The 26,752-nt window shown below is 37.6% G+C and overlaps 1 protein-coding gene across 1 annotated transcript in view; it reads left to right on the top strand.

The window, feature by feature from the left end:
- Positions 1-26,752, top strand: part of GAK (cyclin G associated kinase) — a 128,741-nt gene that overhangs the window by 42,585 nt on the left and 59,404 nt on the right. Inside the window, exons 9-11 of the mRNA XM_027836261.1 lie at positions 3,705-3,817; positions 13,024-13,135; positions 20,975-21,098. Of these exons, the coding sequence (XP_027692062.1) occupies positions 3,705-3,817; positions 13,024-13,135; positions 20,975-21,098 (349 nt within the window). The remainder of the gene's footprint in view (positions 1-3,704; positions 3,818-13,023; positions 13,136-20,974; positions 21,099-26,752) is intronic.

Here is a 26,752-nt window from a genome sequence, read left to right as displayed (position 1 = left end):
CAAACTCCATAGTTCTTTCTTTGGATGTGGATAGCATTTTCTGTCACGAGGCCTTTGGAGAAGTCTTAGATCCTTGTATTGCTGGGAAGAGTTAAGTTTATCCACATTAGTCATCACACAACATGGCTGTTATTGTGTACAACGTTCTCTTGGTTCTGCTCATTTCACTCAGCATCAGACCATACAAGTCTTTCCAGGTTTTTCTGAAGTCAGTCTGTTCGTCATTTCTTATAGCACAATAATATTCCATTACATTCATATACCACAATTGGCATTCCCCAGTTGATGGGCATCCCCTCAATTTCCAATTCTTTGCCACCACAAAAAGAGCTGTTATAAATATTTTTGTACATGTGGGTCCTTTTCCCATTTTCCAACACTTTTTCTCTTCCACTTACTGGGTCTTGATACCCTATGGGACCAAGCAAAGCAAGTCTTATTCGTGTTCCCCTTGATAGTACTTTAAGTACTTAAGGATGATGATACTATTCCTCCTAAAGTCTTCTGTTTTCCAGGATAAACATTTCCATTTCCTGGATTCCCTTTCCCATTCTTACCTACTTCCTTTTTGTCAATACTCTTTCTAATAGAGACATCCAAAACTGATGAGATGGAGTTTAAACTAAAACTCATTAAAAGTGTGCAGTACTTAAACATCTAGTTGAAGAATTCCATTCCCATACTATGTGGGGCCTTTAAAATACTGAAAGGCAAAGAAATGTCAAAATTGAAATGCATATTTATTTCACTTTTGAAGGGGATGGCTTCTTTTAATTGTTTAGTTAGAATTCATGCAAAACGCCACAAGTACTATATTTAATTCCCTTTTAGTTTTGTTGATATTTAGCATTGGACATTTGGAATAGTTTTCCTAAAGTATGTTTGGCTACAATTGCAACCTTCTAAATCATGTAATTTTATGAGATTGAAAAAAAAAACACTTGAGAGCATAAGAGTCAGTAAAAGGGAATAGTTAAATAAACTTGGAAAGGTAGGATGGGGCCAAGTTGTGGATGAATCTGAGTGCTGGGCCAGGGAGTGTGCTTTGTTTTATTTGGGAGGCAAGAGGAAGTCAGTGAAGGCTTTTCAGTTAGGGAAGTTACATATTTGGACCTGTGCACAACGAAGTTTAGTTAGCTGTGGTGTGAGAGATGGAGAATAGACCGGAGGCAAGTTAGTACAATAGCCTAGTCAAGAAGCAAAGAGGCTCTGAATTAGTGTGGTAGCTTTGTCAGGGCAAGGGGAGGTCCGTTCACTTACGCAGATCCTCTCCCATATCTGAAAAATACTCAAGCCACATCTTTCCCTCACTGGAATTTTCCCCTTCAAGATACAAGTGTTTTCATGAAGTCTTTCCTTCCCCCCCCAATTCAATGACCTTTTCCTCTTCAGATTTCTTAAGATACTGTGCCTGAACTTCTTATCACAGTCTGTTTTTTATCATACTTATTTCCCTATTTCTTATCTCCCCAGGGGATTAATTCCTTGTAGGCCTTGATCGTGTTGTCATTTTTCTTTGTTACCCCAGTACTTAACACTTATTAGGTGTTTAATAATTGGTGGATTGGTAGACTAGAGAACTATTTTGAAGTGTTTGGGAAAGCTGCTGTTAACTGATTGGGTGTGGTGGGAGGGGAAGGGTAGTAGGAAGTGAGTAGAGTCATGAATAACTCCAAGGTTCCCTGGGAGAATGGTGGAGCCATCCACAGATAGCAGAAGGTTAGGTAGGGGGGCGGGGCTCAGGTATCATCCATAAAAAATGAGCTGTAATTCCACTAAGGAGTTTACTTTGCCTTAAGGAACAATTAAACTGATCAGGGCTAGTTCAGATTCCATTGTATCTGAATCATCCAGCCCGGTCATCCTAGGCATTTCTTAGATCACATGATATTCTGTTGATAGTCTGAAGTCATCATCATAACCTGGTAATGATTCTACCCTGAATGAGTTACTATAGTTTCTTAGAGCAGCACAAGGTGAGGAGTCATTTTTACAGTGCACATATGCTCCGGGTGTTCATGTTTACTCTGAAACGTGAAGGTAACTTTTTTCTTCTTTGTGGTAATGATAGAGAGTGAGAGGTTTAACTTTTTTTTTCCTGTAAATTTGAGGGAGCACTTTCTTTCTCTGCACTTGTTTCTTCTCCCCTCTGCCTGACTCACTTTCCTGTATTTGTGCTCATCAACCCAACCATGACCAAGCAAAAGTTATCTTGAAGGTTCATGTGAGAGGAAAATCGACTTGTTTATCTGCATGTAGATTTTTTGGAAACACTTGGCCCTTCGATCCAGAGGAGCTTCAGTTACCAGCCTATAACTGGATCATTCCCTGATCTTTTGACCTTAAGGATCTGAATAGTAGGGATTTTTTGGGCTGCCCCGAGCTGCTAGATGTCCTGGCTTCTGCTTCTGTGGTCATATACGGGGTAGAAGGGAAGCAGACTGAGCAAGCATGGCGGTCCCTACTGGCACTATTTGCCACTGCCTTGCTGTTACCTGGTCCTGCTCTTTCTGCCAACTTGGCCTTTTAAAACCTGTAGAGGAGAGAACTGGAGAAGGATTGAAAGTTATCTTTTCTCTATTCTGTGACTCCACATGGATGAAGAGGATTAGCTGGGGGCATTTTTACCTAGGAAGGTTGTAGCATCTTCAGTCACTGTTTAGATTCCTACTTCTGGAATGGTTTAGGTGTGCTTTTATCTGAAGGCAAGAGGGTAGACTTGTACCTCTCTGATTATCTGGTCTGGTTGAGGAAATTTGCTGGTTTGGAATTTATTTTCACTGTTGAACTGGTAAAAGGGGTCTGATAGGACACCTTGCTAGTTGTTAGTGTGAGTTTTTTATTGTGAATTATGTTAAGTTTCATGTAGCAGCACAGTCTCTCTTAGGGCTGTTCTGTAAACATTACATTGAGAGGACACAAGTATTAGGGGAGATTTGTAGGGAGGGTTAGGAGTGAGAACAGCATGATTGCTTATTCTGTCTTCCTAGGAGTGAGAACAGCATGATTGCTTATTCTGTCTTCATTACCTTCTCTCCTCCCTCCCATCCCCAACAAAACCAAACCAAAGCTACGACGCACACCACTGATCCTCAACAAAGTATATGCACGTGCATATTTTCTGATATGACCCCTTATTTAGGGGATCTGACTTTGAAGGGCATGCATTGTTTTTAATTCAGTGTTTAATCCTTTTAAAAAATTCAGTGAGGCAGCTAGGTAGAGTAAGCTAGACTTGGAGTCAGGAAGAAAAACCTGAGATCAAATTGGGCTTCATCCACTTTCTAGTGGTGTGACCCTTACTTAATTTCTCTCAGTGTCAGTTTCCTTATCTGCAGAATGGGGACAATGTCAGTATCTGTCTCCCAGGGTTGTTGTGAGGATAAAATGAGATAACATATCCAGGGCTTTGTAAACCATAAAGGTTTATATAAATGCTACTATTATTATTATCTGAAATGCTTTCAATTTTAACAGGTTTTATTGTCTTGATAACTTCTACATTGCCATTGCTCTATCTGTGTTACCAAATTTGCTTTAAAATGGATACAAATTCTGTTCTTTATGGGAACATCTTCTGACTACACATTCAGGTTCAGGTTTTCCTCTTGCTTTTTTGGGTTGATAATAATTGCTAGCTTCATTCTGCCTGTTCTGATAACATTTTCAAGACTGACTTAACTAAAACATACTTCTGTTTTAAGGCTCCACATTGAAGGTGAACCCAGAAGAAAGACTGTCGATCACAGAACTTGTGAATCAGCTACAGGAGATAGCAGCTGCTAGAAATGTGAATCCGAAGTCACCTATCACAGAGGTAAGGGAAAGAGGTTTTATACTGTTTTGTTGAGTGGTCTTTCTTAAGGTGGCAATGGAAATTCAAAATAGTGCTTAAACTTGTATATGCAACTTTCCAAAAAAGAAGACTACTTTCATATCAATTTACCTACCTCATCTGTCCCACTACTGCACAATGTTAGCCTTCCACATTCTTGACTGATGGCTTCTATCCTTAGAATTAGTAGAGTAGGAATGGAGAAATAGTTTAAAAAAAAAAAGGCAAAAAAAAAGCAACACCCCCTGTGATGGAGGGTGAAGATAGTTTCATGGCTTGGGAAATGATGAGGGTGCTGTGGTGCAGGGGTGAACATCTTATAACCCAAACTTGTTGATCACCTGAGGTACCTTTTAGGGATGGAGTTAGTCATGTTACCTGCCTGTTTGCCTCTTTTCCCTTGTGACTTAACTTTAAAAAGTTCCAGATGCAGCTGTAGAAGTGAACCTGGTCCTTGTCCCTTTGTAAGAGTTTGGTTTAGTTGTGCTGAGGTCAAGGGCAAGCCAGGCCTTGACCTGCTAACCTTGGTGATGTAGTCATTGAGGATTGAGGCAAGCCCTTGTGGTGTCCTCCAAACTAAGGAGTGACCCTCAGGGAGATTGGATTAGTCCTGGTTTTAGGACTCCTCTAAGGCTGAGCTTTGAAGAGCCAGGCCTAACGTGATTGAATGATTGGCAGCTTGCCGGTTCCCTCACTTCTTTGTGTCATTAGGAGTAGTGGGAGTATGCCACATCATGATTGTTCTTTTGTCCTTCACTAGGCTCTTGGGGGCTGTTTCATTTGATCAGCCTCTTACCCTTCTAAAGAGACTTGTTCATCCTTTGTGGATGAAACATGAATCTTATCTCAGTAGATAGAGTGCCTACCTAGAGATAGGAAGACCTGAGTTCAGATCTGGTCCAGACACTTACTAACTTTGTAACTCTAGGCAAGTCATTTAATCTCTGTCTGCCTCAGTTTCCTCAACTGTAAAAGGGGGTAATAATAGCATCCATCTCACAGGGTTATTGTGAGAATCAAATGAGATAATATTTGTAGAAGCACTATATGTCCCTGGCACATAGTAAGTACTGTGTAAATCCCTATTTCCTTCTCTAGTCCATCACCTCCATTCCTCCTACCAGTCTCTGTTTTTTAGTTCACTGGAGACATAACTCTTACTCTGGACTATCTCTAGGAAAGGTCATTATTGGAGTTTATCAGAAGGAAAGATCTGTGACAACCCCTACTGTTGTCCCTCAAAGAATAATCCTAGTAGATGTGTGCTGGGCCCCTGTGCGACTATGGGTTTGGCAGCCAACTTCTGGAAATTGATGCTTTTGATCCTGAGTCTTTGCTTTTTTGTTAAGAGTTTCTCTTGGAGCTCACATGATTGGAACCTCAGTGATCTGGGTAGGTTTGCTGGTGAAGGATGTGAGCTGCCTTTATGAAAACATTAGAAGCAACAGGCCTGTGAGTAGAATATATTCCATCTGCTGGAACCCTGGTGTCAACAGCATGTCCATCTGTTGTAGAGAACCTGCATTTGATCAGGCAGATACTGATTAACAACATCTTGAATTTTCATAGTATTTCATACTTTACAGAGCCCCTTCCCATGAGAGTTCCACAGCACGCCATCCCTTTAATTCAGGATTCATTAGTTCATAGGCTTAGAGCTCAAAGGGATGGCAGAGGCCATTTAGTTAAACCTCTTTGTTGTACAGGTATGGAAACAAACCCAGAAGGCTTTAGAGGCTTGGCTGTGATCGCACAGCAATGCCAGAGCCAAGGTCTGAACACCCAGCTTCTGATTGCAAAGCCACAGCTCTTTCTCTTGTGCATAGGTAAAGAAACTGAAGCCATGAAATGTTCTTTGCTGTCAAGATCACCCAGATCCAGTCCTAGAACCCATGTGTTCTCACTCTCAGTGTAGGACACTTGGCTGTGTTCTCAGCCTTCAGTATGTCTGTTGTTTACAGGTCTTCATGTTGGTTCTGATTCTCTTTCCATCTCCTCATGCTGCCCCCCAGCATTTGAATTCAGGGGGCTGCTGATGTTTGAAAACAAGGCGTGTGGGTTGGGTCTCTGCCCATTGGTTCCCACCCTCTTACTGCCTGCATTATTACCTCATGCTTTTCTTCAGAAAGTCTTAGTTTATTGTATTAAACCTTGAGATTCAGATTCTCTTCAGTGATTCTTCATTCATCCCTTTTCCTTGTTTGTCCACCTCCGTGTGCCAGATTAATAAAATAAGTTTTGATTCATGAGCCCTTAAATGTGAAATTGGAAGGGACTGGAGAGATCCTTTAGTCTAGAGGTTCTTACCTTTTTTTTTAGGCAATTGGGGTTAAGTGACTTGCCCAGGGTCACACAGCTAGTAAGTGTCAAGTCTTTGGTTTGAGGCAAGCTTTGAACTCAGGTCCTCCTGACTTCAGGGCCCATGCTCTATCCACTGCGCCACCTAGGTGCCCTGACGTCTTGTCTTTATGTGGTCTGATGCACTGGCTGTACTGACCACTTTGTTGAAGTTTCTGTTGTGCAGTGTTCATCACAGAGTGTGACATCTTGAAGGTTCAGGACTCCAGACTACCCTTACCTTGTTTTGGCTGGCTGAGGTGGGCTGCTAACATTACTGACTATCCTTGGCTAGGGTTTTACCACCTTTCCATCAGATAGAGATTCTTTAATCACTGGTAGCAGTCAGTGCCAGGGCTTTTCCCTAAAGAAGATCTTGAATTGTGTGTAGATTTCTCTGGATTTTAGTTGTTTTGGCTGTCTGGGTTCTGATTTTAAAAATCTTTGGCTATGAGCCTTGTGCAGGATAGTTTGTAGTCTCTTTGTGTTTTCTGCCAGAGCACTGAAAGGTTGATGGTATTGAAACGTCTCAAAAACTGTTGTTCAAGTAATTTTTTAATCATTAAGAAACAAAACCAAAGAAGTGCAGATTTAAAAAAACCCAGAGAATTATCAAAAAGAAAGTTTAACATTAACAAACCATTTTGTGATTTGTTTTGGAATGAACTAAAAGTATTTTTTGCATTTCTTATTAACTGATAAACTTCATGAGTAAGAACAGTGAGCAGATTCATTAGTTGCTTGCTCTTTTCTCAAGGATAATTATTTAAATCTTCTGTCTTCTTATTCAGAGGTATGTTATGGCATCCATGTCTGGTTTCTTGGGATGAAATGTAAGACTTGTGCAATTCAGACATCATGAAGTACAAGATCAGTCAACAAGGCATATTTGGTAAAGAAATGTAGCTAGAAATTTAATTTATGAATGTGATAAATGTTTTTCTCTGCTTTGGGTGTGAGTTATTGGAGCTGGGACATTTACAGTTATATATCCATAACTACAAAAACAAAAGTCAAATGTCTTTGTACCTTGGTAGGATATTTGTTTGCTTTAAATTAGTAGCTTACTTTGTTATGGGGAGAGTATAGTATAGTACTCCCAGTAAAATAAATGCCACATTTATCTGTGTGATTCCTCTAATATAAACTTGGTAGAGTGAACTTGTGGAAGAAAATGTTTGACAGGTTTTGGTGATGCCACCCCCCCAAAAAAAAAACAATCAAACTGGGGTAAGATTTAAATAAAGTTCTTGGATTGTCACTTTAACTTACTTCTGCTGAAAATTTTACTCTCTGAATTTATTATATATTTATTATTATATATTCATGATATTCTACCTGTTTTCCAAAAGATTAGAGGCAACTTGCAAAGTTAATACCTGTATAATTCTGCCTTTTTGCAATTTTTATCCATTGTTTCCAGTTGTGGCCTCTGGGGCCAAGCAGAACAAGTGGAATCCGTCTTCCATGTGACAACCCTTCAAACACTTTAACAAAGCTAACACACTCCCTTAAAGACTTCTCTCGTTTGGGTTCGATACCCCCAAGTTCCTTCATATGATCCACATATGGCCACACATGGTCTTCATGCCCTTCCCCATTTTTGTTGCTGTTGAACTTATCAGTACCCTTCCAAAAATGTGGTATCCAGAACAGAATACAGTATGGCAGCTGGGGTTTGACAGAGGCTGACGAGAGTGGGACTGACTTTCCTAGTACTGAATGCTGAGCTTCTCTTGATTTAGCCTCTGATCACATTAGCTTGTTTTAGCTCACATGATACTGTTGGCTCACGTTGAGCTTGTTGTCCACTAGAACCCCCACCTCTTTATTAAGTAAACTTCTCTCCCGCCACATCACTTCTATTTTGATGTCAAGTTTATTTTTGAACCTTTAGGTAAGATTTTACATTTATCCCTATTAAATTTCATTTGATTTGGCAACTAGATCAGTGGTGTCCCAGTAGTGTTGGATGTGGAGTTAGGAAGACCTGAGTTCAAATGTGGTCTCAGACTTAGCAGCTGTATGACTGAGCAAGTCGCTTAACCTCTGTTGCTTCAGTTTCTTCATTGTAAAGTGGAGATAGTAATAGCAGTTACTTCCCAGGGTTGTTGTGAAGATAAAATGAGAATATTTGTAAAGTGCTTTGCAAACTTTAAGGGCAGGGACGGGGAAACAAGCATTCATATAGCACATTCTGTGTGCCAGCCACTTGTACTAAACACTTTTATAAATATTATCTCATTTAGTCCTTACAGACAGCCTTGTGAAATGGGTACTATTATTATCCCCATTTTATAGTTGAAGAAACTGAGCAGAGGAAAAGTGACTTACCTCGGGTCACACAGCTATTTTAATTCAGATCTTCCTGACTCTAGACCTAGTACTCTAGCCATTGCACCACTAGCAGTCTCTTAAGTATTGTATAAATGCTAGCTATTATTATCTGATTGGATTTGGGTCATTTTAGATCCTAACCTGGTCATTTACTACTATACTTGCCATCTATGCCGTATCTACATCATTTTACAAAAAAAAAATATGTATTTTTATATATACGTATATTAAGTAGCATAGAAGCAAACAGACCTTTTTCGGTCCAGTCATTTGATCTTGTTGTCATGTTGTCCAGTCATATTGTCTTGTCTGCAGCTCTTGATGAGAGGCACTGTCAAATCCTTTGCTAAAATCTTAAATATACTCTTTGTTCAGTTTAACCTGAGAGTCAAGTTATTTTCCCTGGTTCATTCCTGACCCGAGAGTGTCTGGCTCATTGTATTGCTAAACAGCCTTATTTACTGCAGCTTAAATTAGTTTTGGTTCGGATTGGTTTAGAAATGACACAGAGTCTCAAGTTTGATTTAGATATAAGTATATAGTAAAAGTATTTATTATTAAGATAATGAAATAGGATTAGGATTAGTAAATAGAATAGAATTAGAGTTAGTAAATCCCAATAGGTAACAAAAACATACTTAAATTTCAATTAGTATCAAAACTTGTCACAATTAATCTTCACACCATCATATCTGGATCACTTGGGCTTGGGGAATCCCAGTTTTCAGCCTCCAGAGTCCCAAAGGGAAAATCCCAGGCTACACATCTGCACCTTGAGGGAGACTCCAAAGTCGGGGCTACCTGCTTTTAGTAGTTCCTTCTAACGAAGAAAGCAGTTTGCAAAAAAATATGTGATCTGTGGGAAAGGACCTCCTCTCAGAACTATCCTTGATAGTATTCCTGTTTATGAATATTTGGTTCCTGGAGGGGTGGCCAGCTCTTTCTGGGAGCAGATACCACAAACAGTCTTTCAACATCTAGCTAGGAATAGGATTAACATGAAAGAAGAGTTAGGGTCAAATTGCAGGCACACTGAGCGAGATCAGAATGTCGTTTTTGAACTCATTCATCACGCTCATGCTCATCATCGTTTATTCCCTCCTTCTCTTTTTAACCTAAGGAGCCTTTTTTTGTTTATTTGTTTGTTTGCAAGGCAATTGGGGTTAAATGACTTGCCCAGGGTCACACAGCTAGTAAGTGTCAAGTGTCTGGGTTGAGACTGGATTTGAACTCAGGTCCTCTTGACTCCAGGGCCGGTGCTCTATCCGCTGAGCTACCTAGCTGCCCTCTAAGGAGCCTTTTGCAGCTAATGCTGGTTATTGCTCCTTAACGGTTTGTCTCCAGAAAAACAAGAACAGAGCCTTCAAATAGGACTGGACTCTGACACAGTTTATGGTATCATAGATTGGAACTTGCTGCTTGAGATTGGATAACACCTAGCAGTAGCATGCATTTATGTATTTGTCTCTGATTGAATATGTGTGTATGTGTGTGCGTCATATTTCTTAATACAAATATTGTCCTTTTCTAGGGATTCCAGTTCACCTCTTATCTCTGAGACATCTTAAGTATATTAGCATAAATGTGCTAATTTTACTCATATTGATAGCTCAGTCTGGTCTCATCTCTGATTTTGCATCGTCCAACTCATGTCCAAGGCTCCCATTTTTGGGCTGATTATACAGTCCGGTTCTGGCAAATTTACAGCTCTCATTCCCTAGCTAAGCATTCATTATATTCCAACACATCTTTTTTTTAGTTTGGAATTCTTGCTAAGTTCCTGCTCTAGTTATTGTAGAACAATCATAGAATTAATCATAGAATATCAGTAACTATCTACTTTGTCTGAGAAGATATCTACTCACAACAGCATGTTAGATAAGTAGTCATTTAGCCTGAAGACCTCTAGTGATGGAGAACTCACTACCTCATGAGGTTGCCCATTTCACTTTTGGACAACTTCAGGCAAATATGAATCCAGATGAGGTGTGGAACTCTTGCTCCTTTCAAATTTTTGGTCACTGAATTCTTAGAAAAGCAAAACATTTTATATCTTTGCTTGGGTGCTATGTTATAAGACTTGTTTTCTTTCTTGTTTTCAGGAAAATGTACCATCTGTGTGATGATAAACTGGATGGGGTGAGGTTTATAGTGATAGTATGGCAGTAATTACTTGTAACTTGTCCTTTGGCTTTAAATATTTGTTTCCAATTACATGCAAACAATTTTTTAGCATTAAGTTTTTTTTTTTTAATTTTGAGTTCCTAATTTCCTTCTTCCCTCCTTCCTCTTCCCCTTTCCTGAGGAGGCAAGTAGTTCAATATAGGTTTTACATGTGTAGTTATGCAAAACATATTTCCATATTGTCATTGTAAAAGAAAACAGACCAAAAAAAACCTAAGAAGAATAAAGAAAGTTTAAAAAAAGTTGCCTTGATTGCATCTAGACGCTTTCAGTTCTTTCTCTGGAGGTGGATAACTTTTTTCATCCTAAGTCCTTTGGAATTGTCTTGAATCATTGTATTGCTGAGAATAGCTAAGTCATTCATAGTTGATCATTGTATAGTTTTGTTGTTACTGTGTACAATGTTCTCCTGGTTTTGCTTACTTCACTTTGTATCATTTCATATTAGTCTTTCCAGATTTTTCTGAATGCATCCTGTTCATAATTTTTTATAGCATGATATCGTATTTCATTGTAACCATATACCACACTTTGTTCAGCCATTCCCCAATTGATGGGCATCCTGTCAATTTCCAGTTTTTGCCACCACAAAAGGAGCTCCTATAAATATTTTTGTACATATAGGTCTTTTTCCTTTTTTAAAAAAAATCTCTTTGGGATACAGACCTAGTAGTGGTATTGCTGGGTCAAAGGGTTATGCACAGTTTTACAGCCCTTTGGACATAGTTCCAAATTACTTTCCAGAATGGTTGGATCAGTTCACAATATCAACAACAGTGCATTAGTGTCTCAGTTTTCCCGTATCCCCTCCAATATTTGTCATTTTCCTTTTCTGTCATATTGGTCAATCTGATAGATGTGAGGAAGTAGCTTAGAGGTGTTCTAATTTGCATTTCTCTAATCAGCAGTGATTTATTGCATTTTTTCATAGGATTGTAGATAGCTTTGATTTCTTCTGCAAACTTGCTGTTAATATCCTTCGGGGATATAACTTGCTGTTCTTTGAAAAAACTATAGCTAATTGGAAAGCTGGGTAATGGTATAAACTAATGATGAAAATTTTCATTATAAAGGAAATGATTTTGAACTACTTATTCATCATTTCAGTCCACAAAAACTCTTCTCTTCATGTTTGGAAACTTGAGAAAACCATGCTTTTCCATTCTTGAAGAAAGGCTTTTTTTTTAAGGTAGCAGCATTATCATTTCTTGTTACTGCCATTATTATAGCACTTTTAAGTTTCATTTATATGATAACACAATATGTATGTCTTCTTTTATGATGAATTAAGTATGCAGAGTTTCAAATTTTCAGACTTGATAGGCAGATAATTTATTCATTATACCTAACTTAAAACCTTAAGGTTAAGGCTGGAATGGACATAGCAGGTATTAGATTGTGAAGTAAACCTAGAAAGTGTGGTACTGCATCTGAACCCTATTTTTTAGTGTAAATAATCATTACTTAATTTGGGAGTCAGTAGTCACTAAACATTTATTAAATGCCTACTGTGGCCAGGCACTGTGTTAAGCACTGGGGATACAGTTAAGAAGAAGAAAGACAGCCCCTTCCCTCAAAGGAGTTTACAGCCTGATGGGGAAGACCACACACAAAGGGAAGGTGAAAAGGGGGCCTTGGGAAGAGTTTATTGCTTTACCTTCTAGTCCTCCAATCAGAGGGGAGAGTCAGCTGAGGGTGCTGAGGTGTAGTTGAGTATCACAGCTGAATCAGTTTCCAAGATGATGAATTTCAGGTGATAAGCTTATCTTGCGGGAGCCACGATATTGTGGCATTGAAACCAAGCAGAATAGCAGCTTGGAAATGATGTTTTATGGGAGCTTTATGTAGTTGGGGTCCTAGAGTGGGGAAAATTCTAATGAGTCTGGCAGGGCAGGTATGTGGCCAGTGATAGCTAGGCCCTAGCGATGAATGGAAACAACCTCCAAAGGAAAACTGAACCTGATCTCCCTGTCAGCTTAGTACCACCCTATTGGGATGCCACACAGTTAGTTCCTAGGAGCTGGTGACTGTGCTGGCCAGAACTACTAGCCCATTCTCATAGGGGGCCTGATTTGCCATGGGATTTATATTTTTGACTACAAAATGCACATGAGTGGGCAAATAGGATTCACTTTATAGAGATTAACTTTTTAGTCAACTTTGCTAAAGCCATTTATTCCTATCTTGGTGGTACCAATTTTATGGTGCAGAAAAATGTATTATAAGCTACTTATGTTGGCTGATTTTTGTTAATGCATTGAAATTCATGAAAAAAAAAACCATTAAAAGTGTGTGATGATAATAAATATGACAGTATTGACTTTTTACAGCTTCTGGAACACAATGGCGGTTATGGAAATAACATGCAGCCTAGAAGCTCTCTCAGTTCAGTGCCACAAAGTACTAAGGCTGTGGGGCAGCTCAGCAATGTGTACAGTGGAGGTATGTGTTCATATTAAAACTCCTGAATCTGCCTTCTTTCCATCTGTAGTATGTTCTGATTACTGACTTTGTTATCTTTGTGAGCAGAGAATTCTCTAGTAAGCCAAATTGGATAACATTTTGATTCATACTACTTTGAGTAATATTCAGTCATTTTAATTTGACGTTGGTTTCCCTGTTGTTTAACATCGGCATGTCTATACTTAAGTATGATTTTGGTATAGAAGATCCTCTCCATTTTAAGTGGGAATCTTTGGGACAGGGTATGCTAAATACATCTTTTCTTAATGTATCTTTTCTTTACAATATAAATTAATAATAGCTAATATTCTCATAGTGTCTACTGTGAGCCAAGCTAAATGCTTTATAAATATTATGTCACTTGTTCCTCACAACAACCCTGGTAGGAAGGTAGGTGCTGTTATTATCCCTATTTTACAGATGAGGAAACTGAATTAGATCTAGGTTAAATGACTTGCCCAAGTTCACACAACTATCAAGTATCTGAGGCCAGGTTTGAACTCCAGTCTTTCTGACCCCAGGTCCAGCATCACACCACCTGTTTTCATATTGTTAAGTACCATGAAAATGGGATTATTGTAGCTTTCTGTCTCCTTTTGTGCCTTGCACATAGTAGATACTTTATAAATGTCTGGTGAATGAGTGACTGAATTAAGAGTATGGTATTCCCACAGTTGATGGATATCCTCATGTTTGATGAATGAGTGACTGAATTAAGAGCATAGTGTCCTCATGACATATCTTGCAGTAGTCCAAAGTGCTATTATTTTCTTGCTCTAGAATTTTTATTGCAGGCCATATGTTGTCTCAGTCACATTAATTGCATCAAACTGAGCTCCCTGGAATAGGCTTTAACTTCTTGCAGTCCTTAATGCTAGGATCAGAGCCCACCTTAACGTACATCATGGGATGATCCTGGGTTGAGACACTTTAAAGCTCACATTCACCCGGACTTTGTTAGTTCTTGCCAGAGTCTCCATTCTTAGAGTCTACTTCTTTTCTTTCTCTCTCTCTCTCTCTCTCTCTCTCTCTCTCTCTCTCTTTCTCTCTCTCTGTCTCTCTGTGTGTCTCTCTCTCTCTCTCCATTCATCATTTTATTTAAGGTGCATAATTCACCTCCTCTATAGCCTTGATTAACACTCCCCATCTCACTGATAAGAACAGGTTCAGGCAAGGCCTGTCATTTTTACCTTCATGACATCTTTGGAAGACGTCCCCTTTTCTCCTCTGATGTCTGCCACCCTGGTTCAGGCCTTCCTAATCTTATGCTTGGATTATTTCAATAGCCTGCTGGATGGTCTGTCTGCTTGTAGTCTCTCCCCACTCTAACCCATCCTTAGCTGTCAATATGATCTTCCTGAAGTGCAGGTCTAACCAGGTCACGCCCATATCAGTAAACTCCAGCGACTATCACATACTCCAGGATCAAGTATAAATCCTCTGTGTAATTCACCCCCTCTCTCTCTCCCTCCCCTTGCCGATGTGCTCTGACATGCAAAGACAGTGGACTTCTTGCTGTTTCCTGGATGAGACACTCCGTCTCCTGACTCCAGGCATTTTCACTGCTTGTACTCCATGCCTTGAATGCTCTCTGTTCCCATCTCTGCTTCCTGATTTCCTTGACTTCCTTCAAGTCCTCACAAAAATCTCTTCTTTAATATGAAGCTTTTCCTGATTGTCCTTTAATTCCAGTGTTTTGCCCCTGTTTGTTATTTCCAGTTTATCCTGTGTAAATGGCATGTCTGTGCATAGTTTTTGACAAGTTATCTCCCCATTAGACTCTGAGCCCCTTGAGAAAATGGATTGTCTTTTGTCTTTATTTTTATCCCCATTGCTTTGTATAACAACTGGTGTATAACATAATAAATGTTAACTGGTTAACTGACCTAGATACTTTATCTTATATTACCCAGCATTTGATGCAAGATAATAGGGCAATTTAACAGTTTGTACTGTTGATGTGAACTGTTACCGTGAATATTCATTGTTAGCTGGTTAGGCTGCTGCTAACTGGTTTTTGTGAACTGGGTGAGAAAGGAAAGAAGCAAACATTGGTGTCCAGATTTAGGCATTTATAGTTAACTAATTGCCCTTGCTCCCCACTACAGTGATCTTAGAGTCATCTCACCTCTCAATAATTTTAGTTCAGTGTGACCCACGCATATCTATTCTCCTCATCTTTTCTCTGAGAAAAATGTGGTCGTTTTTTCTTTTGTTTACTGTAGTATTTGATCCATACATGTGTCATATGTGGTAATTTCCACATAAATATCTCTCTGTGTGAACATTGACTTACAGTGGTAAATCTATTTAGGAAGATTATTTATTGTTATTATTTAGATTTGTTTGTAAATGCTGCAGAACGACACTTTACGTGAAATATATAATGCTTTGAATACAAAATAATAAATAGAAAGTTCAGTGACTTAAAGAGTAGTATGTTCTAATTTGGTATTTTACTGCCAATTACAGAATTTTGATGAAGGACTGAAATAAGTTTTAATTTTCACCTTTGTCATAAATAGTCATATGGATTGCAGGTGGGAAGCCTGGCCTATAAGGAAACTTTACTGCAATTCTCTTCCTCAGCATCATTATATGCTCTCTCTACTTGGCTAAGCTATGTTTGACCTGTACCTGATCTTGAGGATAAAAGTATAGGCATGAATAGACAGTAATACCACTAACTTTTTTTTAAACAAACATACTGGCACTTATACAGCCAAATATTTTGCCCTTTATAACAGAATTAAAAAATAAAACAACCCTTTGAAACATTTAATAGGCAGTCATCTAGTCTTATCTTGAGAATATATTGATGAGACATTTATTACCTTTTATGGCAGGCTATTTTATTTTTGGTAAAGTATAACTGGTATTTAGATTTTCTTTACAGCAAGCCTGTATTTGCTCTTTGCAATTTCCATTCATTTTTCTCGGTTTTATTTTGTGGGGCCACAGAAGAAATCTGATCCCTAATTCACATAACAGCCCTTCACTCAATTTAAAGATAACTACCATGTCCCCTTAGACTTGTCTCTTCTTCAGTTATCATTAATTCAGCCATTGCTTATACCCCATGGGCTGTAGCCCTTTCAGCATCCTGATTGCCCTCACGGTCATGCTTCAGTTTAAATATCCTTCTTAAAATGTGGTGTCTAGAGTTGAACTTTTTGTCCTGCTATTGACTCATATTGCATTTGCTGTACATTAAAGCTCCAGAATCTTTTTCATACAGATTAGCTAGTTAACACCCCTCCTGTCCTTGTGTAGTTGATTTTCTTTAATATTGCTTTATGATTATATCTTTTCCTATTTTATCTTAATAAAGATTCTGTTTATGGTTTTGAATTTTCACGTCTTTTAGATTTTGACTCTGCAACCTAACTTGTTAATTCTTCTCAGCTTTTTGTCATCTCCAAATTTGATAAGCATCCTATCTGTGATAAAAATGTCAAAAAATACAAGGCCAAGGGAAAATCCTCTTGAGTATTCTACTGGATCATTCTCTTGGTGTTGATGTGATTTCATTAATCATATCAGTTTTGGTTTAGTGCTTCAGCCAATTTTGAATCTCCCTAACTATTAAATTTCTACATAACAAACCTTTTGGTATTAAGTCTGCATGAACAGTGCTGTTGATGATAAAGAAATAAGCCAACATTAACTTTTAGAATCTGAGTTGATAGAGGCCTTAGAGATTGTTTGGTGCAACTTTCCAACTCATATATAATTCCATGAGAATATGAGAGATTTTATCATATACCTTGCTGAAGTTAGCAGTACTCTATCTGTGAAACTCCCTGACTCAAGTCAAGCCTTCTTGACTCTTTAAATCCATTACTGTTTCCATTATGCCAGATTGCCTTTTCTTTGAGTAAGGATTTGATTTTTGGAAACCAGATGAGTGATGAGTGATCAAGCTAATGTTAGTGGTGAAGGAGCCAATTATTGAAATATAATTTACTTCTGTATGATAAAGAATCTCTGAAATGCTATTAAATTTCTGCATAATAAACCTTTTGTTACTAGTTCCACATAAACTGTCATTGATGTCAAATAAATAAGTGAACAGTAAGTTATAGAATCTGATTGATCATGAGGTTGCTTGGTGCAACTTTCCAATTAATGTATAATTTAGCATGCATCAATTTTTAAAAAAATATATTTTAAATAATTATAAAGCATTTATTTTTATCCTCTCTCACTTCTTTCCAGCCCCACCGCAATCAGTCCACAGGTTTGCAGAAAACAAATTATGTGAACTTGAGCAAGTCACTTAATCTCTTGAACCTAATTTCCCTCATTTGTACAAATAAGGAAATTGGAATAGGTGGCCTCCAAGATCTTTTCCTGCTCTACAGCTTTAATTTTTGGATACTTTATACACAAACTGAAAAAGTGCTAAGCCACAAAAAAGATACAGGTGTCTAAATAAAACTAGAGATTCTATAGGTTATATTTGCAGACTATAATGCATTAGAACTACTAATAAATTGTGATGCCATGTATAAAAGGTATAGTTCTCTGTAGAAATTTTAAACTTTACTGGGTGAAAATGGAAATTATAAAAATAATAACATCACATCAAAGATAATGAAAAAATATATTCATCAAAATCTATGGTATGCATAAAAAACAGTACTTGTGGTCAAATTCATATTTCTATTGCCTGTATCAATAAGAAGGGTAAATTTCACGAAAAGAACTTGTACCTCAAAACCTTATAAAGAAACACAGGCATAAACCAACAGATACAGAAGAGAAATAATTAAGATCAGATTTCTGTAGTATAATTGAAATGACAAATCTAAGAATTGTTCTTAATTTTAAAAAAATTGGCTTTGTATTCTGACCTTAACAGAAAAACAGAGATGAACATTTTTATACACAAAGTGGTACAGAAAAAAGATTGTACATAAACTATGAATTTCTGTTATCTACTGCTTGCCTTTCCTTTTAAGGATATAATAAATTCAGGTTGTTACTTCCAAAACTGTTCTTGTAAGAGCAAAATTGATGTTATCTTATAAAGCTAGCAAATCTTTATAGAGTAAATCCAGATCATCAGAATTGGAGATGAGAAAGCAAATCATAAGGACAAAAGAAAAAAAAAACCAAGATTAGTTTATTGCACATAGTTCTGTGTTGATATATTTCATAATTTAAAGGAAATGAATGATTATCGAAATTTAAAGTACCTGAAGCATAAGAAATAGTACCTAAAGTGGACAACCTGCATAGATTAATCTCAGATGAAGAGACAAGACTATAAAAAAGATACCAGTCTCTGAAATATTCCACAAATGAATGCAGTGAAAGTTTAAAAGGAAAGTAATTCCTGTATTATGCCAACTGTGTCAAAGTATAAAGCAAGATCATAGGCTCAGTAACTCTTTCTAGGCATTCATTGTACTAGAAAAAGAAGTTAGAGACCGATATCAACAATGAGTATTCATACCAAAATACTAAAATGCTCATATACATTAAAAAAATCCATTTGACCACTTAAGATTTATAATTGGGTGTGAGATTTAATACTAGGAAAACAGTCTCTTTGTTAAATGTTTCCCTTACCCTTTATAATAACAATGACATATATCAGATTTTCGAATAGAGACCTACACAAAGACATTTCAGAATTATTTTGTGAGAAATCAAAGAACTAAAGAAATGGAGGAATTTGTCTTGTATATGGTTAAATTAAGCAAATATTTTAAATGGCAGTACTTGCCAACTTGATTTACAGATTTAATGTAGAACCACTAAATAAATAGGTTATTTCTTAGAATAATATAAAAATATAAAAAATTAATATGGAAAAATAGACAAAATTATCAAAGAATGTGAGCAGAAAAGGATTGACTAACATTCTCACATTCAAAATGTTATGTAAAGCAATAATTATTATAATAATTATTTTAAAATAACAACTGTTACAGGATGGATAATATGGAACAGCATAGAAAATCCAGCAATAGAACCCATTAAATACAGAAGATCAGTGTTTGATCAGTCCACACTCAAAGAACACTGCGAAGTAGAATCACTATTTAGTAAAAACTGTTGAGAAAACTTGATGTCTGTATGGCAAAAAATAGGTTTAGTTGCACATTTCACACCATCTTCATGACCACAATAAGTTCTAACTGGAACAGAGATCTATTTTTTTTTAAATCATTAAGAAGTAGAAGAAAAAGGAAAAATTTTTTGTCTCTACCAAGGAGATAAAGGATATTTTTGTCAGCAAAAAAAACTATTTGAAGAAATCAGTGACAATGATGATCTTGATTATGTAAAACAATTTACAAAACAAAAGGCATTGTCTCTCAAAAGAAAAGCTGTGGGAAAAATGTTTGAAGTAACTATATCAAACGAAGTTCTGACATCAGAATCTGTGAGGAGTTCTTACATTTTTATAAGACTGATGATATGCAAGTATATGAATTCATGATTTACAGTTAACCATGAAAAGATGTTCAAGCTTCTTAATAATTATAGAACTGCAAATCAAGATACCTTCAGATATTTCCTTCCACCCACTAGAATGGTAAAATCTAGTACAGAGTTTATGGGTAAATGGACACTATAATAGGACTCTAAGCTGGGTTGGATGTTTTGGAGAGCAGTGTGGCAATGTAGAATAAAAGTCCCAAAACTAAGTCACAAGACCAAAGAATTAAGAGTGGTTGTCTAATCCTTATTTTATACATGAGGAAACTGAAGCCCGTAGAGGCAAAATGACGTGTCCAAAGTCATAGAAATAGTAAGTTGCAGACTTAACTTATTTACACTCAGGTTTTTATCTCTAGCTTGTGCACCACCCCTCAGTCATACCTTTTAAGCCCAGTTCAATTGATGTACGGCTTGATTTAATGGAAACTCTCCTCACTATTAAAGCTAAACCAGTTGGAATGGGCCACTGAAGAGAGGTAGTAGGTTCCCTCTCACCTGAGACTTGTCAGATATGCTGTAGAGGGGTTATTTTTCTGTGCATCATTTGAACTGATGCACCCATGAGGTCTCTTCTAGTTTTTGAGATTCTGTGATTTTTATACATGAGGATTCTGAGGCAATTAAATGATGTTAAAAAGCATTTCCTTACATAAAATCACCTTGAACCATGTTTAAGCAGTTGTGCTAGCATCAGTGGAAGGAAGACTCACAATTAGAGCTGCCTAACGTTAGCAGTCTATACCAGTACATTAACTGAATGGGTTGATACCTTTCTGGTAAAATTCAGTTTTTAGGAAGGTTTGTTGCTCCTTTAATTTCCTTGCTAACTGAGAAGTCGTTAGAAACTATTAGCTATTAGCAATCTTTTTTCCACTTTCTAGCCTCGTCAAGTGAGGCTTGACAAATGGAATTTGAATCTTGTTGCCAACATTTAAATGTCGGCATTCATTTTTAAATTTTTCTGGAAACAAAAAATGGGGAAATAGGCAGTAGTGGTTCTGTAAGACACTAGTTCCCTCCTTAAGAGAGTAGACTAAAATGAGGGCCCTCAGGAAGGTCTAGAATTGTTTCAAAGGAGCAGAGCAAGGGTTCAGAGAGAAATGAGCACATCTGGTGGAGCACTTCTTGGGTCATGTAATGTGAGGCAGATGTTCTGGGGGCTGTTGTTCCCCTCCCTTTCATGGCTAGGGAAAAGTGTGAGTGGTCCTGTTGCTTGCTACCCTGAGCACCCTTCTTTTCAAAATATCATGACAGATTGGAATATGTTTATGTATGTATGTAAGAAGGTTGAGACCTACTTGTCGTTTGGGGTAGGATTGTGCCTGTAATAATTATATGCTGTGTTATCTTCTTTACTCTTAGGCATGACAGTTGCAGAGTGTGATCAGTCCTATAGCGGTTTCTTTGACATACTTAGAGGAGGAACAGAACGATTTTTTACTAACATCAAAGATACTTCTTCCAAAGTTATCCAGTCTGTTGCTAAGTAAGTATGCTAGCAAAACCAATGAAATTAAGATAACCAAGCTAAATAAAATATAAGTTGATAATTAATGAAAGTAACTCTGAAATACTGACTTTATGGCTTCATACCTGTTTGTAGCATATTTTGAATTTTAGTCTGATGTTCTAGGGTAAGGATTGTTTTTTGTGTCATGGACCCCTTTAGCAGCTTGGTGAAATCTATGGTTGGACCCTTTCTTAGGATTACTTAGAATCAAGCTTAAAGAAATAATAATAATTGAAGGAAATGCTAAAATTCGAGTTAGTGGTTAGTGAAAATAAAGATATAATTTTTTCTCCCAACCAAGTTCTGTTACTTTAGCACAACCTCTGGTTTCCATAAATTATTTTAGAGTATACACTTGGACCTTGTCATTTCTTCATCCCAATCCTCTGACATGGGATCAGCATTGTAAGCTAGTCCTTTTAATCTGTGGCAGTTATAGGGCAAATGTTTGCATGTGTGTTGGGGGAAGGAGGACATGTGATAGGGTGGGGTTCAGTGTGCTGGGAAATGGAACAACTAGAAGATACGATTAAAAATCTGGAGATTTTATAAATGCTTCACTTTACCTAAGAATTTTATACTCTCCCCTGCCTTTTTTCCTTATTCCTTCACTTTTATTATCTTTTATTTTTCCTTTTTCTTCTTGAATTTATTCATGAGGGAACAGTCAAACACTCGGTGACTAGAGCAGCTTAGCATTGGGGCTCCTCAAAGGCAGCCTAATGTAGTGGAGAAAGGTGAGGCCTAGGATTGCGCAAACCTGGTTCTAATTTCTGCCTCCAAAACTCAGGGGCTCTGTGATCTTGAACCAATGACATTAACTCTTTGAGCCTCAGTTTCTTCATTTGTCAAATGAGGTTAATAATACTCACATCATGACCTTACCAGAATTGTTGTTAAAAAAGCATCTTGTAAATCTTACAATGCCACCGAAATGGGAATTATTGGCTCTCCCAGCACCTAGACAGTAATACTAAGTCAGGTTTAATGATATCCTTTTACTTTTGAGCAAGAACTTTTCATGCAATGGTCCTATGGTACAGATCATATCAGCATGATTATTCACATATTACAGATGTTGAAAGTTAGGCTTAGAGTGGACAAGAGACTGGCTGGGTGTCCCTACCTTCTAAGTTTTAGAGCAAGGATTCAAACTTAAGTCTCCTCACTTCAAACCTAGCACTGTTTCTGCTCCATCATTCTAGAAACAGAATCAAGGAAGCCTGATCTGTGAGTCCACACACTTTAGTGGACCAAGAACTTGGGGGAGTCTTTTACCAGGCCTCTTCCCAATGTAGCTCCAGCTTGGTTGACCTTTCTAGTCTCTTGAGTTGGTTGTGTGCTCGAGTTGTTTTTGTGTGTGTGTATGTGTGTGTAGCAACTGGGGTTAAGTGACTTGACTAGGGTTAAGTGACTTGACTAGTGTCAAGTGTCTGAGGTCAGAGTTGAACTCAGGTCCTCCTGCCTGCACGGCCGGTGCTCTATCCACTTAGTTGCCCCTGTGTGCTCGAGTTTTGAGATGACTTTGGGAAATAAAAATGGAGTTTAATTGGCCTTCATAAGGTCACACATTTTGTCACACATTTTGCTGCTTGTTAGAAGTTTTGTTAAGCTGTTGTTCATGAAGAAGAGCTTTGTTTGCAATTTATAGAAAAAAGCTTCAGAAGTAGCATTTCTTAGGGTTCAGACTGTGTTACCTTCTTCTAGTGAAATGTGGCTGTTTTGTGTGACTAGAATGGGAGAAAAGTAGAGCTACCTTGGCACATGAAAACAGTTGTTATTGACATGAAAATATTTGAGCAACATTTATTTTATTGTCAGGAAACTTACTAGTCACTACAAAAAAACGTAGGAAAACATAATTGGCCATAAGCACTTTTTGCTTTCCATTTAATTTTTATGTATTAGTACTACTTAGTATTAGTTTTTTCCAAATACTACCTTAAAATAATTACTGAGTACGTAAGTCTGTGAGTCATTTTGGTATTATTTATTACAGATGTGTGATGTCTTTTATTTATGAAAACGTGCCTACCTTGGGAGCACATACAATTATATGCAGTTATAATTTCAGGGATTATTTTTCAAAAATGACAGAACATAGTGATTGAAAGAAAGGAATAGAACCTAGTGGTTTTTATGTCATATTTAAGAAATACAGCTCAGGAATAGATTTTATATTTTTGATTTGTTCAAAATTCTGGATGAAAACTTTTTTTTTGCAGCTCTGTCTTGCTGCTTTGTTCTTATTTTTTCACTTGAAAATATTCCTACTAGGCTGTAGACAGATGCAGGTGCCCTGCCCTTTGGCTTCAGAAAAGAGTGAAGGCTCAGGAACCAGAGATTCATGGGTTGAGAGAAGCCAGTTCCTTCTCATTGACAGCCATCCAAGGGTATCAGTGTGGATATATTTGAGTAGCCAGGTTTTACCTCCAGAATGTGATATAGTAGAACAATGTTCTTGCTTTGCTGACTCTTCAGTAAGCAGGCATATTTGTACCCTCCTCACTTTTCTCACATATAAAAATGTGTGGGCACACTATTATAAAACAATGCAACGATAGTTCAGTCTTTATTTATGAAATTTATTTTACTTATTTATGAAAAGACCTCGTGCTAGGCAAATCAATATTGGGAGCAGGATTATAGAGAGAAATGCAGAATCTTGAGAGAACAAGCTGTATCTAAACACGTGGTAATACAGATAATCAGTGTGATCATTACAAATTATCCTTATCCATTCGATAAAATGGGTATTAGAAAGAAATAAAATTGTATTTCTTTTAACATATTCTATAACATTATTTATTTGGATTAGCCTTTCTCCAAGTTAGTCTAAATTAGTCAATTTTTACTATGCTTTGTAAAGTTACTGGTTAATATTTCTGGAGTCAAGTGCGTAGTTCAGTTCCCATGACTTATCTTCTCTGCAAATAATTGCTTATCTGAAAAGGAATGGAGTTTTGGTCCTTATATTTCTAAAGGGTTTAAAAAGAAGCTATTTCGAAGCATTATTTGTTCCATTAGTCTATAGAGTTGGAGTAGGGGTGGTGGTGTTGACTTGATGATTACTATGAAGCAATATGGTTCCCCTTATTAGTACTCATATCTTGGAGGTGACACTGCTGTATGTGGCCCAGAGAACTGAAGGATAATGGAAGTGACTCATTTTCACTTGTTGTTCCTAAAAATTGTACCCTGTTGGAGGTCAGTGATTTCTGGTCTGACCCTTCACCTGAAGGCATCATTTATAGACACACTGCAGCTTCCTTTGGCCAACTTCCTGTAGTTATTCCTTTCCAGAATGGGTTCTGGTAGCTTTGAGGGGTAATTGGAATAACAGCAGTTATTTGTTACTCCTTTGCAGTTCATATGCGAATTTGTATGAAGGATGTGTGCTAGGGTGGGGAAGGAATTGGGTTGGTTTTATGGTCTTGGGGTCTGGTATGTATCATCCTGTAGAGTGGTTGTGAAAAAAAACAGGCTGTAGTGTTGCAGTTGTTTTATCCCATGTTGTCACTATCATCCTTCAAAATTTTTTTACCTCATTTTCATTGGTTTTTCTTTTGTGCATTTTTTATCGTTTGTACCTCGCCTGTTTACAGTCCCAGGTAAAATATGCATGCTGTTTGTTGTTACTGATGTGTGTGCTTTATGCAAATCAGTGTTCTTTGTAAATTTTTTCCTTTTATCTTCCTAACCTTAGCCTTGGGTGATAGAAATATAATTCTTTAAAAAATCTTAAATGACTTATTATTTAATTGCAAAAAGCTGCCAGCATGCAGCTCTTTTTGTAATCAGTCTCTTTGGAAGTGTCATTAATGCTTGCCCAGCATGTTTCTGGGTATTGGATGACAGTTTTCTCTAAAAGACTTTGCTAATTTTTTTTTCCTGCCTCCTGTTTAACATCCTTGCATCTAATCAGCTTCGTGAAAGAAACCAAGAATTTTCCGGATTGCCTTCATCTGAAGGAAAATGACAAAATAATTTGCCTTATTAGTTTAAAACTTATTGGCCAAAATCTCTGTTTTGAGTGAAGAAAAGTTAATTATGGAAAGGGGTTAATTACATATAGGTATAGTTTTCCCTTTTAAATTGCATACATGTCAGCTTCCATCCTGTGTGGATGTGATTGACTGGAAGCTCTTTCGCTGGCACCTGTGCCTAGAGCAGGGTAGTACTGGTGATGGTTTGTGCCACGCCATTTACATCCCCATTCTATCCCTTTTGTGACCATCAACATGTATTTGTGGTATAGCCAGTTGTTGGTGGAGAACTTGGCTTTTCTCTGGAGGTAATTGACTTGTGAGGATTAAGCCAGTGATGTCTTGGCTTCATTTAACAGTACTCTAACCAATTGAACTAAATGTATTTAGGTCATGATTGTCTTAGGTACGAACACACACATGCGTGCGTGCACACACACACACACACATGTACACACACAAGCACACATGCACATTTTCATTACATCATTCTTTACCACAAACTCTTAGTGCCCTCCCTGTGATAATGAAAAACTTTACTAGGTATGATCCTATGTCATAAGATATATAAATGGATTTGTTCTTATTCTTGCCATTTGAGTCAAATCCTTATTGAGAATGCGTGGAAGTACCTGGAAATACCATGGAAATGGGACAGAATTATCCTACTTGTAATAAGGTATTTTTTTCAGGTACAGGGTCAGGATTCAGCCTTGTCAAGAATACTTTTTGTTTTTACTGTGAACTATGTACTTCCCTTCTTGTTTCATCTCATGATCAGTTTGTTCCCTTCTCTTCCTCCCACCATCCTTCTGTCTGTTTCTTCTTTTTGTCCCCAGGTCTGTATTTGCTTCTCTTCTCTTATACATAATAGTGTCCGAGCTTAGATGTACAGTCAGTAATTCGTGTGGATGAATGCCAGACTGTTAGAACATGAGACAAAGCCAGCCAAAACTGCGGTGTCTTGTTTCTTCCTCCCTAGGCAGGGGGAATCCCAGCATGGTGCGTTTTGTGTGTTGGGAGTAGACAGGAAATGATAACAGTAGCTTTCATTTACATAGCTCTTAGGGACTACAAAGTGCTTTACATATGTTATCTCATTTGATCTTCACAACAACCTTATGAGAAAGGTGCTGTTTTTATCCCCATTTTAGAGATGAGGAAACTGAGGCTGAGAGAGGCTAAGTGACCTGCCCAGGGTCACATTTTAAGTGTTTTAGCAAGATTTGAACTCAAGTCTTCTGACTTCAAGTCCAGCATTCTATCTGTTGCACCCATCTGAGAAGGCTCATAAATGTTGGAATGTGTTCTTCATATGTTTTTCTGCATATATATTTAGCCTATGATTAAGTCAGCTTTATTGAGTTATTCATGTGTCTGCTCTGCTGGGTGTTTATCTCAAATAGTTAACCTCATTTGGAGGAGCACAAACCTTGTTCTCACCCATCTGCTTCAGCTATTCAACATTCTAGAGCTTGGGAGACAGTTGGTCAGTTTTTTAGCTTCTCATTAACTTACCTGAGAGGCAGCTGTAACCACAGAGTTGAGGTTGATTTAGATTCAGACAAACCTTACCATCTTCAAAGGAAGGAATTATGTGCCATGTTTGGAATGTCCCATGACTCAAAGTTCCCTGTGGTTGTG

The sequence above is a fragment of the Vombatus ursinus genome, unplaced genomic scaffold (genome assembly GCF_900497805.2).
Source record: "Vombatus ursinus unplaced genomic scaffold, bare-nosed wombat genome assembly UNPS02014818.1, whole genome shotgun sequence".
Lineage (NCBI taxonomy): Eukaryota > Metazoa > Chordata > Mammalia > Diprotodontia > Vombatidae > Vombatus > Vombatus ursinus.
Note: the sequence above shows the minus strand (reverse complement) of the source record. Positions and strands in the feature narration are given on the sequence as shown.